The 18,521-nt window shown below is 37.2% G+C and overlaps 1 protein-coding gene across 1 annotated transcript in view; it reads right to left on the bottom strand.

The window, feature by feature from the left end:
* Positions 1–18,521, bottom strand: part of VIPR2 (vasoactive intestinal peptide receptor 2) — an 875,754-nt gene that overhangs the window by 39,340 nt on the left and 817,893 nt on the right. Inside the window, exon 10 of the mRNA XM_044062023.1 lies at positions 2,528–2,619. Coding sequence (XP_043917958.1) covers positions 2,528–2,619 — 92 coding nt within the window. The remainder of the gene's footprint in view (positions 1–2,527; positions 2,620–18,521) is intronic.

Below are 18,521 nucleotides of genomic sequence, written 5' to 3'. Positions count from 1 at the left end.
TCCTTGCCCTTATAGATTTCAGTACCAGTAACATTTTATGTCATGCAACATTTTTCGTAACTACCCATTCCAGCCTGGAAAGATTTGAGGTCACATTACTTTTTTTTCTTTCTGCGCATTTCAGACGCTTAACTCTTTTAGCACTTACTCGTACCTTCAGTCATTCGTTAAAATATTCTTGCAACTTGATATAAACATTTGTAGTTTGCCTAAGTATGCATAATAATGCTTTTGAAGACTATTTTTGCTGGAGTCTATGCTATTTTTTATGCTATTATACAATTACAAAATATTGTAAGAAACAAAAGAGATATTGACTTAATTAAAACATGCTTAAAAACAGATATATTTACATGATTTACATTTGCTGTGTTCTGCCTTTTGCTGCACTTTTAGATGAAAAAAAATGCATGCATGTCAGTCTTCTGACATCATGTCTTTACTGCGTTTAACTACTCTCATTTGATTTCTATGCCCTAGAACTGTTTTATTTGAAATGGTTTTAAAAATCACTATTTAAGTGCCTTGCTTTAACTGAATGAAAGTTTATGCTGTGTACTCTTAACCATTTTCTAAAGGTAGAACAGTACCTTGTAAATTATTTGTTATCAGCGCAGTTAACTGCTGTTTCTTTAACTTTTTACTAACCAGATTATATTTGTCAGTATTCTGTTTTGCTAACTTTAAAGCTCTTATGCACTTTTGAAAAAGTGTTTGCATATGTTGTCTGAACTTTTTGAACTCACTCTGACTGTGTCTTAGAAGTTTATTAAATCTTTTTGTCAGTTCACCATGAACATTGTCTCTGTTCTTATGTGTTTTGTAATGTGCAGTGGGTTTATGCCACTTTTGTCTAGCAAGATGTACAGCAGATTTTGTAAATAACTGACTTGATGATATTGTAACTTTGAAGTTAACATTTTACATGTGGTGACAGGACATAATGCATCTGGTTGTTTACCATTACTTTTAAGACATAAACTTTTATTGTCATACCAATCATGTTGCTGTTTAAGATACCAGTCAATCATAATGCATTTACATAAAGAATTGACATCAGCATTACCCAATAAGGTACTGCATGCACTATTGTGTTGTTTATACCAATCTTTAAAACCTAGCCATACCTGTGCTGGACTGTCATTACTATATACCTGAAAGGTAGTTTTACATTTGACACTTTTTTTAATAGCATCCATGCTGTAGAGTGAGAAACAAAGAAAAGAATTGCCAGTTTCTGTGTGGAAGCTGGCCAAATCTTCTGTCGAGAAAGTGTGGAAGTCCCTCGTTGATTCTCCCAAAAGTTGGTCAACAAAGCTGGCAGATTCAGCTGTGCAAATGTACAGGACCTGTGAAACTTGTAGAGATGCACTGTTCTGCTACTGGATACTGTGCAGAAGAAGGAGGCAAATATTTGCTTTGCAACTGGACGTACTAACTGAATAAAATGAAAAAGTAGCTGTAGTTGTGACAAGGAGAAACCATGCGGTCCGTCAGCTGTGGCTCGCCATTGAAAAATTCTGTGAATTCTATGCACGTCTTTCTGTTTATCTTGCTGTTAGTTGCATTTACATGCATACACACCACAGTATATTAACTCTTAGTGTGAACAGCTACTTTTAGATACTGGATTGTATTAAGTGCAATAAATACACAGAGGCAAACTGCTTCAGTAAACTGCTTTAGTTAGTATGACATTTCTGTTACATTTGACTTTTGGTTCTACAAACACGCAACACATATGCTGTCAGCTCTCTATAGCAAATTCCCAAAGTCTGTTTATGCATAGTTACATTTATACCAGAAGGTCTGGTATTTTTCTCAAAGTCTGATGTAATACAGTTCTTTCTTTGTATAGCAGTTTTCCTTTGTTCCCTTGTCCTTGGTTCTTTGCAGTTTGATAATCCATGGAAACTCAGTCTTGCATTATCTGAAATGTGGTGTTCCAGCACTATCTGAAACTTGATGTTACATTTCTTTACTTTGCTGATGTTTTAGCTTTACTTCATGGATGTCCTTGCAGCTGCCATCTACGTAGTTATTTTTACAGACTTTGTTTTTCAATAACATATTCCTTCACATGGATGCCAAAATCTTAACTATGCTATGCCAGCACACTTACTACTTATTTTTCAGCATTTTACACTATTTCTAAATTAACCCTTTATATTTCATATTATTCTTGCAGCTTTTATTCAAGCTAATAATCATGCTAGCAGTAGTTTGAAAAGACAGTATATACTATATAGAACAGAGTATTCTTTCAGAAAGCATTCTTATCTTCATGAATTCTAAGCTTAGAGGTGTAAATGGAAAGGTACAAAAGGATGAGGTGGTAGCACTTGAAATTAGGGGGTAACTGTAAAATGGTAAGTTGTGCCTTAGGTGGGTTTCTATGAGTGTCTTTAAATCTGTATATTTGACTTATTTTATAAACTGCTATACTGAATTATCTCATCTAAAATGCATATAAGCACAACAGGCTTAGCAAAATTTTATTCAGATTTGTATATAAATGCAACCTTACTTGTACTGTGACTGGTCATTGCCTCCAACATCTGCTGAGCTCAGCTTCTGCACGAGAATTCTTATTATGCATAAAAAGATGATAAAATTAACCTGTAAGAAAAGATCATTTAATTAATGTAATGTGCTGAGGTGGGATCTCATTACACATCTGTAATTAATATGTCTAATTATTTTATGACCAAACATTCAATTACAAACTGTTTAGGAACACAGATATAAGAGTACATTACACAGAAAATTAATACCAGTGAATTTAATACATCTGAGGTCTGCTCTGCTGTACTGAAATAATTTCAGGAAAGGATGAAGACAGTTCCATGGCATGGATGGAAGGGGCCAGGACTAGGATCCAGATGATATGGGTCCAGTTAGTGGTCAGCTCCTGTAAAAAACATCCAGTGAGGGATGATGGCACTTTGTCTAGTCACTTCTTCTTTACTAGGGGAGGGAGAGGACAGTCATGTCTCTGCAGCATGTGTCCCATAAATGTGACCTTGAAGAACACAAGAGACATAATGGGAATCATCAAAGTATTGGCCTGGATTGGTCTCATGACTGACTATGTCAGCTGAGTGAGCTAATGATATCCTCATGCTGCAGCTATCGCACTCCATCTTTGATCGTTTGCCAAGACATCTGTTGGGCATTAGGGAATAGTGAAATAAAAATCCATGATGCCTGCCTGCATGATAGATACTTCACAGTGAGTGCTTGCTTATATAGGAACAAGTGAATATGATTGTCACAGGCAGTATGTCATCAGAAGTGGGGGGCAAAAACAACTGAAGTAAAACAATATAGGAAAGAATTCCCTATCTTTGCTGAATGAAACTAAAGCCTTAATGAAAAAAAAGAACATTTCATAATGGTTAAAGTGTGATTCAGTGAATTAGGATGTTTGAATCACTATTTAACTTCGTCGAAAATTTAACTGTAAAGACGGTTTTGCCACTGACAGCTTTCTTCAATCTAAGACTAACACAAACTATGGAGATTTTCTTTCTTTCAGAGTGGAGTGGCTGTGGAGATTGTTATTAAAGATGGCAGGATATGAGCAGAAAACTGATTTAGGTTTCTCAGAAGAGACAATTTATTTCATTTTGTAAATGAATAAAAACAAAACTTTAGCATTTCTGAATGCATGTTTCACGGTGGTAAACTGTCTGCTTTCTCAAGAAATTTATGAAAAAAACATTGAGCAGTTTTATATTAAAATCTAATTTTTTAGCTACTGTCTCCTTGGCACAGAAGGATGAAGTCCTGACTACAGCCCATATTACCAGTTTCAATGATTGGCTCAATGACTTGAGCAACTGGTCAGAGGGTGGTGGGAGTGAATGGCTTACACTGGCTTTCCCCATTCAGGAAGAAGAAAATGGTGGTCGCGGTCAATCCATTTGCTCTGATGTAAGTACAGGCTTACACAAAAACAATGGTCATAAGAAAAGGGATGTGATCGTGGTAATCCAACATGGTTACAGTAGCCATTACAGGTCTTCATGTGGAGCAATGACACACCAGGGGAGGCATAAAATATCCTTATGGTATTGTGGGTGTTACCATCAGCCACCAGGGGAACAGTTAGGAACCTAACCACATAAACACTGATGGCTTAACTGTATGATAGCTCCTTGAGGTGGGAGGTATGATGGCTGGCAGTCAATGAGGATAGAGGGGTAAGAAAAACAATGCACAAAAGTTTAATTCTCTTGGCTCCCTATTGAAATGTTGGTACTCAAAACTCTAAGTGCCGAAAAACCAAAAAAAAACAGAGAAGAGTGAATTTCAAAACTTGCTCTTTTCCTTAAAACTTCTTTTTGCAGAGGCCAAGCCCCCTTGCACCTCCAACAAACTTATATATACCAACTCCGAGGTCACCATACCTTTGAGAACAGGTAATATTCTGGAAAATGGCATCTCGGACTTAGTATATGTAAATCCTTTCTTTTGGTCATTCAGTCTCCACATTTTGGGATTCGCTGTAGTGGATCTTGACATTTTAAATGGTTAATGTTTTTTTTTCTTTATTAATTTATTTATTTCAACACCATTAGGAGCTAGTGGGCTTTTACTCAGTTTGCAGATTCATAATTTGATGAAGTACAGTCAAACCTTTCTGTTGTTCCAGGTACATCTAAATGTCTTTCGTCACTCTCTGGCAATCATAAATATGCAACTGAATCAGATCCTGAAGAGAATTTATTTCTTCCATATTTTTATTACATCAGTAAGGAAATGAAAGTATTTACTGGTTAAGTTAACCTGTGCCTTTGGATAGCATCAAATGATGTAATTGAGAAGATGCTAAAATAAATTAAACACACTCGTGTTAATCGCTGCCTCTTTCTTTGCATTTCAAAATCACTATAAGTTCAAAATATGCTTGTACTGTGGCTGATTTCAAGAGGTATGTGTGCTGTCAGGGAGGGAATCCTTTGTGGAAGCAGTGCAAAGCCAGGCAGTATACAAGTACAGATATGTAAAGCAGTCAACACTCTGTGAAGCTGGAATCTTTTCAAGTCAACTAAACTGAATAATAGTACTAACGTTCACAATTCATAATGTTTGAAAAGGATATAACTTCAGCAAAACTTTGCCTTACAAAAAAGTCTATCAAGAAATACAAAACATAATGCATGCGATGGTACAGTAAACTCTCAGTTAACCGTAACTCAAGCAACCAGAACTCTCAAGCAACCAGAAAAAAAAAATCAAAGAAATATAGTACAATTTTCATGTGTTACACTTTCTGTTTCCCCCCACAGAAATACAGATTATGTTTTTAGAGTTTTTAGAGTTTTAAAAAGGAAGACAGGAATAAATTCCCTCCCTCTCCAACCTAAGAACAATTCAGAACAAACAAATTGTACAGGGCACAATATTAGTCGGGCCTATTTTTAATAGTAACACTCAAGCAACCAGAGACTACAGTTATCCGGCATCTACCAATCCCCATGGGTGCCGGTTAACTGAAAGTTTACTGTATCAACAAAACTCCCTGCATGAGAGCAGATATCACATTCACAAAAAGTTTCCTAAGCTGTGTAGCTCTGCTCTGAACAGAAAGATGCCAAACATCCACATTATAGTGTACAAATTGGCTGACAGAAGGCCACATATCAATACAGCAGTATAAATGGGAAGAAAGGAAATAGAAGGCATGGTGGCAAGCAAAAAAGAAATAGAAAAGGTACTTAAGGGAGAAACAGCTGTCTTGATAGGGAAGGATAATTTTCTAGCAGGGTGAGAGCTCAGTTTTTTAGAGAAGTGATGGAGACAGAAGTCAAAGGTAAAATGTAAAATGGTACAGACTTGAACCCAGGAAGGAAGCACCAAGAATATGTGTTACAGAAATAAAAGTAGGAGCATGACACATATGGCAGAGAGCCAGGAGGATGAATTTGCAAACACTGGATGGACATATGTTAGGGAGGCTGAGTCTGCAAACCATTATGGAATATAAGCTACAGGGAAGGTACATATGTATTGACCATATATGTGCACAACAACTTAAGAGTTTACAGTCATTCAGAAACACAATTTATCTGTTTATAGCTACAGCACAACTGGCATGTGCCAACAACAACAAAGTCCAAAAGCCACACAAACAGCATCCAACTCAGAAAGCAACCATGCAGGTCACCCTCATACCAGAGATGCAGACAGGCACATCACCATACATGCTATCGCAATGCAACCTGCCCCTCCCATGAATGCAAACCATGGCACGTGGGACAAATGTACATTGATATAAATCCATGTCATGCATGACAAATTCACACTGATATATAAATCCATAGTACGCAGGACAAACACACAATGATATAAATCCATGTCAGGCAGGAAAATGCACAGTGATACAAATCCATGGCACGCAGGACAAATGCACACTGATATACAAATCTATGAGGTGCCGAACAAATGCACAAGGATATAAATCCACGGCACGCAGGAGAAATGCACACTGATATAAGTCCATGGCATGCAGGACAAATGCACGCTAACATAAATCCATGGCATACAGGACAAATGCATACTGATATATAAATCCATGGTGCGCCGGACAAATGCACACTGATATAAATCCACTGCATGTAGGACAAGTGCACACTGATATAAATCCACTGCATGTAGGACAAGTGCACACTGATATAAATCCACTGCATGTAGGACAAGTGCACACTGATATAAATCCACTGCATGTAGGACAAGTGCACACTGATATAAATCCACTGCATGTAGGACAAGTGCACACTGATATAAATCCACTGCATGTAGGACAAGTGCACACTGATATAAATCCACTGCATGTAGGACAAGTGCACACTGATATAAATCCACTGCATGTAGGACAAGTGCACACTGATATAAATCCACTGCATGTAGGACAAATAGACACTTACATAAATCCACGGCATGAAGGAAAAATGCACGGTGATATAAATCCATGGCATGCAGGACAAATGCACACTGATATAAATCCATGGCATGCAGGACAAATGCACACTGATATAAATCCATGGTATGCAGGACAAATGCACATACCAAGTTACTTGGAGTTACTGTGGATGACAACTTAATTTTCAATCAACACATCTGCAACAATATTAAAAAAACACACCAAAAATTTGGTATTCTTTACAGACAAAGCACTTTTTAAACTACTCAACTAGAAAAACAATTGCACATACCTTTCTCCTACCCTCTCTCCTCTACGATGACCCCATTTTCACAAACACCCAGTCCTGTTTAAAAAATAAGATGGACGCCTGTCACCTGTGTAAAATACTCTTCCCATCGCTGCCACTCTTTACAATCCTTGGACTGGCTTGAACTACCACAACACCTCACATAGATACAACTATCCACAACACACAAACTTATATACAAACCTCTGGAATGCCCTGCCCTCACCCCCCCTTCTAACTCTCTATCAACCAAACCACCATCTCAGATCTGAAAATCAATCTCTCATCCAAGTAAACAGACCAAAACTTCCTGCAGGTCAGTATCTCTACTCTTTCACTGTAGCCAAACTGTGGAACTCTCTTCCATCTCATCTCTGTACCATAAATAGTGCCCCCTTATTAAAAAGTCTTTACACCAATATCTCTTTTCTCACTGACTTTGCTCATGTACCACCCCAACTCCTCAATAACCTGATTTCCTGTTTGACCCCTTCAAACCCAAGACTCATCTCCTTTATCTCCATCTCTGTCTTAATATGTCACCCATTGGCATATGTGAATTACTGTTATTACCTACCCTTGTTTACGCATTCTATATAAAGTACTCTGAAGTGTTTAAAATCACTACATTACTGTATATGTGTACGGGTTATCTGTATTATCTGTAAACATTTTATATATTGATATCCTGCCATGAATCAAAGTTTACTCCTCAACTAACAGCCATCAAATTGTACAATGTTCCAAGTTATTCTCCTGTTTGATACACTTTTTGTAACTTAGCTATATTTTTGATATTCTTGTTTAATATATTTCTATCATCTTGTATTCTGTTATGGAGCTTTTCTCCTCGGGCCTCCACTGAAAATGGGCTCACTTCAGCCCAGTGGACTTTCCCAGTCAACAAAAGCAAATAAATAAATATACACTGATATAAATCCATGGCACGCAGGACAAATGCACACTGATATAAATCCATGGCATGCAGGACAAATGCACACTGATATAAATCCATGGCATGCAGGACAAAGGCACACTGATATAAATCCATGGCATGCAGGACAAAGGCACACTGATATAATTCCATGGCATGCAGGACAAAGGCACACTGATATAAGTCATGCACATAGTGATTGTTACTTGGTGTGACTAATCTGTGTATGCTTGTTTTCAATAAGGCAAAAAAGGAGATGCACACCCAGTAAGATCATTATAAGACTACTCTTTCTACACCTGCTTTAAACATTAAATTTCCTTTTACTGAGAGTTGTCACTGCAAAGCTGTTTACAAGACATCCAACACTTGTGTCAACAGTATTAGTCACAGATATAGTATTTGTGAGGAATCGTGGACAAAGCTAAAAATAATCAGTGGAACTTCATAAACACTGATACTACTCTAGTCCTTCCACAATAGATAAACTAACAGAAATTAATTAGCATGCATTTTGTGACCAACAGTTACCTATAACTATAACATCTGATGTTAACTGAAGAAGTCCTAGTTCTCAATGTTATAGCAGTTTACATAAAACACAAATATTCTGAGTGGAGAAAAAAAATCAGCCAGTTGAAAAATCTCTCACGGTTTAACAGTTCTAGTTAAAAGAGTTGCTGTTATCCAAGACCTTTTTTCTTCACTAGTTTTAATCATCTTTCTTCAAATGATAGCTATACCTCCCTCAAATTGAGTTTATAGTGTAAATACCAAAATATTAAAGGATGCTTTCTCTGACTATAACTAATATAGCAACACATACGGATTCAGAAAAAAGCCCCCACATGACACCTTCTAACAAACTATCCTCTCTTGTTCTTAGGCATGGATGGAGCATTCCACAGTCTTATTGATGTTAGGCATTGCAATGTACCGTGAATGTATTCAATATGTGCAGCACAAACCACCACGCAATTCCTTGACATGGCCATGTAATACACGAATGCCATGTTAGTCACTATAGCATCAGAGGTACTATGTTCATAAAGCAAACTAGAATGACTGGTGCTTGAGCAATTGAGCAGCACCTGGTGCAGAATATTCATAGTAGCATGGAACACTGTTCAAATAGAACTACAGAAATAGGTGTGTAATCCTGGATGCAGAAAGCATGGTGCACCTACTAACATACAACTACTGCAGACACCCACTCCAACAGTCCAGAAATGTGAACCATATCATAGTCCAGTAACGCATACTTCTTTACTGGCATGAGCAGACAGACAATGATGTGTCTCTGTGAGGAAGAATATTATACAGAGGCCTGTTCCATAGATCACCTATTGTAACCAAGTGTCTATGCTGCCACTCAGACTGAACACTGCAGAAAAACACTAAACATTTGTTGTGCTATACCTTACATCTACCAGCTAAAGTGTTCTGACTGTAAAGTTACAGCACTCTAAAGGTCTAACCATGATCCAGAAACTGCATACTAAGCAATATAGCTGCAAAAGCTGTACAACGTGGGTCTACTTCTGGTTGTCGAAAACAGTTTGTCGACAAATAGAAGATCGAGCCAACTTCTGCGAAAGTGCACTTCAATAAAAGTGCACTTCCTCAAAAGCCGATTCACTGAATCGGCAAAGATGTTATAGACAGTTTTGCAGGGGGCAAGCCCCCCTGTGCCCCCCACACCCCCGCTACTTAAATATACAAACTCCAAGATCGCATTACAGTGGGGATAAGGAAGTATCCTTTTCCTTACTATAATGTGATCTTGGAGTTAGTATATTTAAGTAGTGGGGGTGTGGGAGGTGCAAACCCCCCCACATGGGGGTGCAGGGGGGCTTGCCCCCTGCAAAACAGTCTTTAACATCTTTATTTTTTTATTTTGCCAATTCGGTGAATCGGCTTTCGCAAAAGTGCACCTTCACTGAAGTGCACTTTCGCGGAAGAGGGGGTCTTACTTTTCTTTTTTGAGATTATGTAATTTCAATTAAGAAAACTAGACCAGTAAAACGTATACAGACTTAAAACAAGGCAAAGCAGTATCCCAATATAAATAATGTTACCTGAATACAGAGATACAAAGTATCTGACTATAAAATAGTGAGGGACAGGGTAAACTCAGGTGAATTCAGGTTTCAGGTTCTTGGCAGTGCCATAGGTCATTTGGTCTACTCCTGTTCATGGCACCAAAACAGTGCTCCAGGTACAACACAGAATGCTACAACCCTCACCACAATTAATGACTGGAAGTCAAATCAACCCAAGCATATTTATGATGAAACAGACTCCTCAGTGGGCTAAATGGTGGTTCTTATAGTGATGCCTCAAGGCAGCATCACCAAGGTTTCCTGCTAAACTCACAATAATGTCTGTGAATTATCTCCATGTCAGGATAAACTCACCATCAGAAACATTGGTCAGATGATAGTTGTATTACCTGGAAAGCCAAAATAATACTTCAGCACCAATATTTTCCCAAACAGAAAAAATTGTAGAACTGTGACATCTGTTATAAAGTCCAAGACAAACATTTCACATGAAGCTGCATTGCACGGGCATTCTCCATGCCCTTCTTGCCCCTAAAGACACAGTGCCATGAGCAATGTAATGTGCTACATTCCTCAAGTTGCCTGCCTTAGACTTAGATAATGTCGTTCCATAACATTCGCTAAGATGAGATGCATTAATAATAACACATAATGGCATATATGAATCAGCATATGCCAACTGTGGCTTCATTCATGTCTCTATCACACTGTGATACTTATCTCCTTAGATAGTTTGGATAGATGTGTGTATAAACACATCTAATAAAAAGCATGTATTTATCAGATACATTCTGTACCATTTAGTCTAGTCTGGTATGTGCATTCAGAAACGCATTAACTATGTAAAGCCACACTTAGCCTGTTTCTGTGTTACTGTGACAATTCTCATAATTTGTAGAAGCAGTAGTGCAATGTTGTTGCTGTAATACATATATGTGCTTGCTGAACTCACAGCAATGCACAGTTCTTTTCAAGACTGTATCACTATATTGCAATTAGTAGTACCCTGTGTAGCTAGAGTTTATATTCTCCAGAAACATGTACAAGGAAGCTAAGCTGTACATATTACCTATATGCATGCCATGTTGTGGTATAACAGATATATTTTATATAGTTACTATATATAGGACAATACCACACCTTTGCCCTTTTGCCCATCATAGTGCGATCTTGGAGTTGGTATATATAGTTAGGAAGGATGTGTGGGGATGAAGCCCCCCCCCCCCACTTGGGCGGGTTTGATTATGTGCAGTTTGTGTTCCAGTGTGCCTTTGTCTAAGTGCTTCCTTACTCTGGGAAAGAGTTTGTTGATTGCTGAAATAACATTTGACATACAGTGGTCAATATATAAAGGTCCAATTAATTAAACTTTCGATTAAGTGATGCATCCATGATTTACACCTGTGTGTTTCTATGCTGAGTTGTCCAGTTTGCAGACTGATACCTGTACAGATGATTACTGCTGTGGCTACAGTGACAAAACATGAAGTTTATAAACAGTGCCAGTGTCTAATGTTGCAGGTTATCAGAATAAGCGAATGTCAGCTTGTTCTGGGTTGATATTGTCATGGCAACTGTACCATGTGGACATCATGTTTCTGTGTGAACTTGCAGTCCAATGGAGTGTGATAGCACATAAATCTTGTAGTAGACATTGTCTTATTACTTGCTGTTGGGCATACAATGAGTGTTAGCCTCTAAAGCAGTGTTGTTCTGTCTCCTCTGCTTCCTAGATACCACTGTTTTCTTTGTTCCATGACTAGTCATGTTCAGAGTACAGTGTGCTTTAGATTAGCTTTCTGTAGCACAGATTGGAAGTGTAGTTTGCTGTTATTGTATCATGAAGGACTTCACACATAGTGACATACCTGTCAACCTCTTAGCTCAAGAAATCTGGAAAAGGGTGGACCCTAGATGGCCAACTGAGAGCAGTGAATTTTGAGAGCTCCATAAACTGGTATAATAATATAGAAAAATGTTATTATTTTCAAGTTTAAAATGTCAGAAATCTGACGTAGATAAACCAATGTAGATAAACTACTAAACTACATACATATCAATTTTGGTGGAGATAAACAAACATTTTCCTATCAAGTAACTTGGAGATATATTGAGAGATAGTAATCTCTCCTTTGACAATCATATTGCCAAAGTAGTTAGGAAATCCTTCTATGTAGCCCATCTAATTACTAAAGGGTTCACATCTAGAAATAAAGAGGTTATAGTGCCCCTCTACTCGTCACTCATCAGACCCATCATAGAGTACAATGCCCCATTTGGGATGTACCTCACAAGACACTTCCAACAGCTGGAAAGACCACAAAAGTACCTCACCAAGAGGATTACTGGCCTCAAACATATGTCCTATGCAGCCCGACTGGAAAAACTCTGGCTGTACTCAGTGGCATATCACTTACTCAGAGGTGATCTCTGCCTGACTTACAAAGCCATGTCCAACTCAGAATTGATGGACATGCTCCACGTAAAGAAATCCAGGTCACTGTGAGCCACTTGGTCTAGTGAGCTAAACCTCGCCACAACAATAAAAAGAACATGCTGGAGGGATAGATTCCTGTCACAGAGACTCCCCATGCTTTGGAATAAAATTCCTAACTACATTAGGCAGAGCCCCTCACTAACACTCTTTAAGAGAAACCTTGATGAGTGGATGGGTAACAGAAAATACACCCCTGGAATCACTTCATTGGCCCTTCTTGACAGAGGCTCAGTTAATTAATTAATGGGGCGGCGAAAGCTTTCACACTCTGGCGAGGCTTATAAATGTCCTCGGGCAGATAGCCTAGTACCTACCTATGAACCTATTAAACTGTGATTTGGGATATTTTGGCAGAGAATAGTTTGTTTATACATAGGTTCATAGGTTCATAGGTTGGTACTAGGCTATCAGCCCTAGGGCCTATACAAGCCTAGCCATAACAATTCCCTGGCTATTTCTTCCCACATTATTTACTTTCCTGGACCGTATGTCGCAATTTAAAATGTCTGACTGTGATGGCCCTGACACATTTGTCATACCTCTCAACCTCAGAGCAAGAAATCTGGACAAAGCCATACATAGAAGTGGGACAAAGGCCCCAAAATAAGGACATTTTTTAAATGTTGCTCTTATAAACTTAGAAAGATAATAGAATAGTAGGTCTTGCATTAGTAGGAATTTTCTGAAGGGTATGAAATCTGAAACTCAAATGTCTGTCATTATTTTCTAACTTCAGTCTTTAATGATTTGTCACTAATTTGCCAAAAACAAACCCCACAATTTTATGAAAAACGGACCAAAAATGTGATACAAAAATATAAAATAGCCACACAATACAGCTGGGAACCTGTCAAAGAAGGGACACTTTTTAATATTAGTACTACTAACTTGAGCAGCTGACAAAATAAAATAATCTACATGCATTTCTGAAATAAAAGTAATCTGTAACTTTGATTATTTCAGTTATTTATTAATTGTAAACCTCCATGTTTTCTTCCAAAATTGCCATTTTACGGAGGGATTATTAGGGGAAAAGCAACATTTTGAGCCAAAATCGGGGACAATTGAGAGGTTGGGATATGCCTAATTCTTTAAAGCAATTTATTTGCACATACCTCTCAACCTGTTAATGCAGGAAATCTGGACAAGGCCAAATATATTGAGGGAACACATAAACAGTACTAGAAATTGCTCTTGTATAAACTGAGACAGTTGATAGAATAACAGGTCTTGCTTAGCATGTATTTTTCTGAAGGTTATGAAGTCTGAAAGTCAGTGTCTGTCATTATTTAGTGACTTAATTCCTAAATGATTTGCCAGAAAACCACAAATTTTATGAGGAACAAACCAAAAATAAGAAGCAAAAATCTATTCATTCTGCAAAAATCTGGACATTTGAGAGGTATAGTTCAGCCAGGGCTGTTTTTGAGTTTGCCGCCCTTCCCCCCTCACAAAATCATGGTTGAAGGGAGCCTCCCCCACAGCCATTCCAATGAACCATTACTTGGCTATTTCACCCCATTTACCATAAACACTAATGTGCATACAGCTTTACTTCTGCGATGATTTGGACTTCATTTGAAAGTTTTATTTTGCATTTTACAGCACAAACACTAATAGATATCTGCTAAACAAAGCAATGCAGTCTCAATGAAAACAGACTTAGCATTAAAACTTCTCTCCCCTTGAAACTCACATTCATTGAAACAGCATTGAAACCCACCTTCAAAGAAAATATATTTTGCCAGTGGCAGATAAAGATTAACTTTGGGCTGTTTTCAAATCACAGGCCCATTGCACATGAAACATACACATGCTCTTTGATATAACTTCCTGATTGTATTAAATTATATTCCTTGTAGAATATAGTACAGTTTTAAAGGGCATTTTAAATTTAATGTTTTGAACATTTTTCCTGTAAATAATTAAACAAAATGCATGCATCAGTAATGACAAAACCACCCAATTCAGAACATTTCCATCATACAAGTCTACTCAAACTTCTACTGTCCACCAGTATCAGTAAATGTGTGCAATCTCTGAAGAAGTAAAAGTCATCTAAATAATTCCACATTAAAAAGATCTGTAACTAATGAAGAGGTTGCTGCTAGCAAACAACTTTATATTTCATTGTTTCATCTACAAATAAAGTGCCTGTTGCCCTTGAGGAATAAATTGCCTATGTAACACTAAAAAAATGATAAGCTAGCAATATTGCACTAGGGAATGGATGGCAAACTGATAACAGGTTCATAGTTAATAGGTATCTTCACCAAAAAGGACTGCAGCATCCACCCCCTTTGCAACACAGTACAGTATCAGCAGTACATCTACCTACTGTGGGAGTAGAACCCATAGCCTTCTGTATCAAAAGCAAGTACACTACCTGTTGTGCTATTTACAATGCAAGGAAACTCCGCATAAGTAGCACTAAACTTTTGCTCCCCTGCAGCTCTCAGCTCCTTGTAAAATCTACTCAACACTCAGCTGTAGCTCTGAACGTTGCAGCACAAGAAATCTGGAAAAAGCCAAAATTTATTGGGGGGGACAAAAGCCCAAAACCCAGGGACACGTTTTAAACATTGCTTGTATAATGTTGGAATGTTGCTAGAATAAAATGCTGTGTTACCACCATACATTTCACTGCTAAGTCATGAACCCAAAACCCTGTGCAAAACAGTCAGAGCAACATACCACTATGCCAAATCAGCTGTTTTGTGAAAGAGAGGAAGACTGAAACTTAAATGGCTACCATTTAGTGAATTCAGTTCTCACCATAGCTGTCAACCTCTTAGCACAAAACACCTGAACAAATACAATAATGGGGGAATACAGCCCCCAAACATATTCAGTGACTTCAGTTCTCACAATAGCTCTCAACCTCTTAGCAAAAAACACGTGGACAAAGCCAGTAATGGCAGAATACAGCCTCCAAACATATTCAGTGAATTCAGATCTTACCATAGCTCTCAACCATAGCACAAAAAACATGGACGAAGCCAATAATGGGGGAATACAGTCCCAAAAATAGGGACAAATTTGAAATATCCATCTTATAAACTTAGAAAATTGCTAGAATAAAACGTTTTGTGTTATCATGTACTATCTGAAGAATATGAAGTATGAAATTCAAATGCTTGCCATTTTTAGTTATTTAACATTTGTTAACCAGGAAAGTCACTCACGCACACACACACACACACACACACACACACACACACACACACACACACACACACACACACACACACACACACACACACACACACACACACACACACACACACACACACACACAAACACACACACACACACACTCTGAGCTCAAATACAGTTCCATACCTTAATGTGAAAGCCTGTGTTGAGATATTCCTTCCTGTAGGTCCAAATGTCCATAACATCCAAATGCCTGTGCAGACCACGTCCTTACCATGAGAGCAAGCTGGGTGCTACCCAGCCTGCAGACATTGCAGTCCGATCCCCTTCCAGTCTGGGATATTGCTGCTGAATGCTTGTCTCCTAATCCAGACTACTGTTGAGACATTCTGGATTCTGTGCGCATGCTCCAGACTAGTTCAGCAGTCTGGATATCAGGAAATGCCGTGAGTGCGCATGCTCGATATTCCGCAACGCGTTTTTATTTTTTTTTTTCTTTTCTTTTTGTTTTACAGCTGGAGGGGCTGCAGTCCTGCAGCCCAATAGCATGGGCCACCCCTGCTTTTACTGAAGTTTTATATATGATACATCCTGCTTTACTATGATTGAATTGCTTGTCATCTATCTTTCATGTAAATATTAATTCCTTATACAATACGTATAAAAAGATTTATAAAGTCTAGGAAATCAAACATAATGAAGTCATTGTTTGTTAGTTACATTAGACCCAAACTTGAGTAAGGAATAAAAATATGGAAACCCTATAGGAAAACAAGCATGAATAAACTGGAAAGAGTACAGCAGAACTATACTAAGAGCATCCATGGATGTGAAAATCTAAGTTATTATGAAAGACTGAAATATCTGAACTTCTACAGTGTCTCTTACAGATATTTAAAAGGAGATCTTATTCCGGTATATAAGGCATTTAGGGGCAACTACCTCTGGGAATGTTTGGGTTTATCAAAAAGTACTAGAGAATCATCAGATAACCTATGTAGAAGATTCTATAGGAAAGAGAAGTATACTAATTGGTTCTCTGACAGAGTAGCTGATGCTTGGAACAGACTACCAAATTACATTAAAGCAAGTACTAGTTTAGATATTTTTAAGAACAGCCTGGACATTTATTATGGGAACAAGTGTTTTGGCATATTGGCAAGCTAGAAGGGCTTTAATGCCCATGCTTGAAACATTTGTATGTATGTATGCATAAATGTATAAGTAGACATTTATATTGCATTAGAATTCTGTCTAAATCTACAATAGTACTATATCTGTTCCAAAATAATATAAATATTGCTTATTCCTATTACAAATATTCTCCATATGATAATTCAATTTATGGAGTGCAGATGTTCTGGATTGTCAAGGTATGAGTGATAATCTGATGGACTTAGGTTTATCCATCAGATTAGGAATGAGTTTCATTCCATGGCTAGTGTGGATCTTAGTTTTGTTAATATTTATTAATTTAAATTTGTTATTTCACAAAAATATTTTTAGTATGCCTGACCAAAACATTACTTTACTGGTAAACACTCAAAGTATAAAACTGATAATTTCCTTTAAAATCTTAAACATATAATTTATAGTTATCAGAGGAAAATGTTTAATAGTCACAATAAAACAAAAAATACATAGTGTAAATAACCCAAGATGGATTTAACTTTATTATCTTTAAATACCAGTGGCCTAAACAATCCTAGCAAGAGATCAAATCTACTGAAATATTTAAAACTGAAGAAAGCACAAATTGTCTTCCTTCAAGAAACTCATTTCAAAACAAATGACAATTACAAATGGAATCTTAAGGAATATATGATATTGGCACAATCCACGTATAAGACAAAGACAAAAGGGGTAACAATTTTATGGAAAACAAATGTGATTAACCCAGAAATCATTTATAAGTATGAAGATAAAGAAGGCCTTATGGCATCAGTAATAGTTAAATATAATAACAGAATATGGACCGTAGCCAATCTATACTGGTTCCCAGACATTGGAACAGGAACTGTTAAAAAACACTTGGATTTCATTTCCAATAATTATAAAGGCAACTTAATATTAAGAAGAGATTTTAACTGTATATTTGATATTCTGAAACTACAAATAAAAGACCGCTGCATACATCTGCTGTATCAAAAGCTTTAAACAAGTGGGTAGAATCATTTCATCTTGTATATACTTTCAAATTTAAAGAAGATAAATCTTTGTTGTTTTCCCATTAAGATCACAAATTTGGTACCCAGACTAGAATAGATAAAATATTTGCTGCCCATGACTTACACTCTAAAATTATTAATTTCTCAATCACTCTCTGCCCCCTTTTCAGACCACAATTTATTGATACTAAAACTTCAAAATGGGTGCAAACCATTAATTTTTAACTCCAGAATTCCAGCATATATTACTAAAATTAAAGAGTTCAAACATTGGTTATTATCTGAATTACAGTTCTTTTTAGATATTAATTACACCACAGAGATAAAATAATGATATGAGACTCATTAAAAGCTTACATATATACTAAAACCCTAACTTGGCATAAAAAAAAATCAGAGAATGGGATTCTGAATTATTAGATCTACAATCCAAACTTTTGTCAGTAAAAGCTGAAAAAAATCAAAATCATTTGGTGATGAAAAAGA

Source organism: Protopterus annectens, chromosome 2.part1 (assembly GCF_019279795.1).
Source record: "Protopterus annectens isolate FY-2018-M chromosome 2.part1, PAN1.0, whole genome shotgun sequence".
NCBI classification, from domain to species: domain Eukaryota; kingdom Metazoa; phylum Chordata; order Ceratodontiformes; family Protopteridae; genus Protopterus; species Protopterus annectens.
This window is presented reverse-complemented; position numbering and strand designations above follow the sequence as displayed.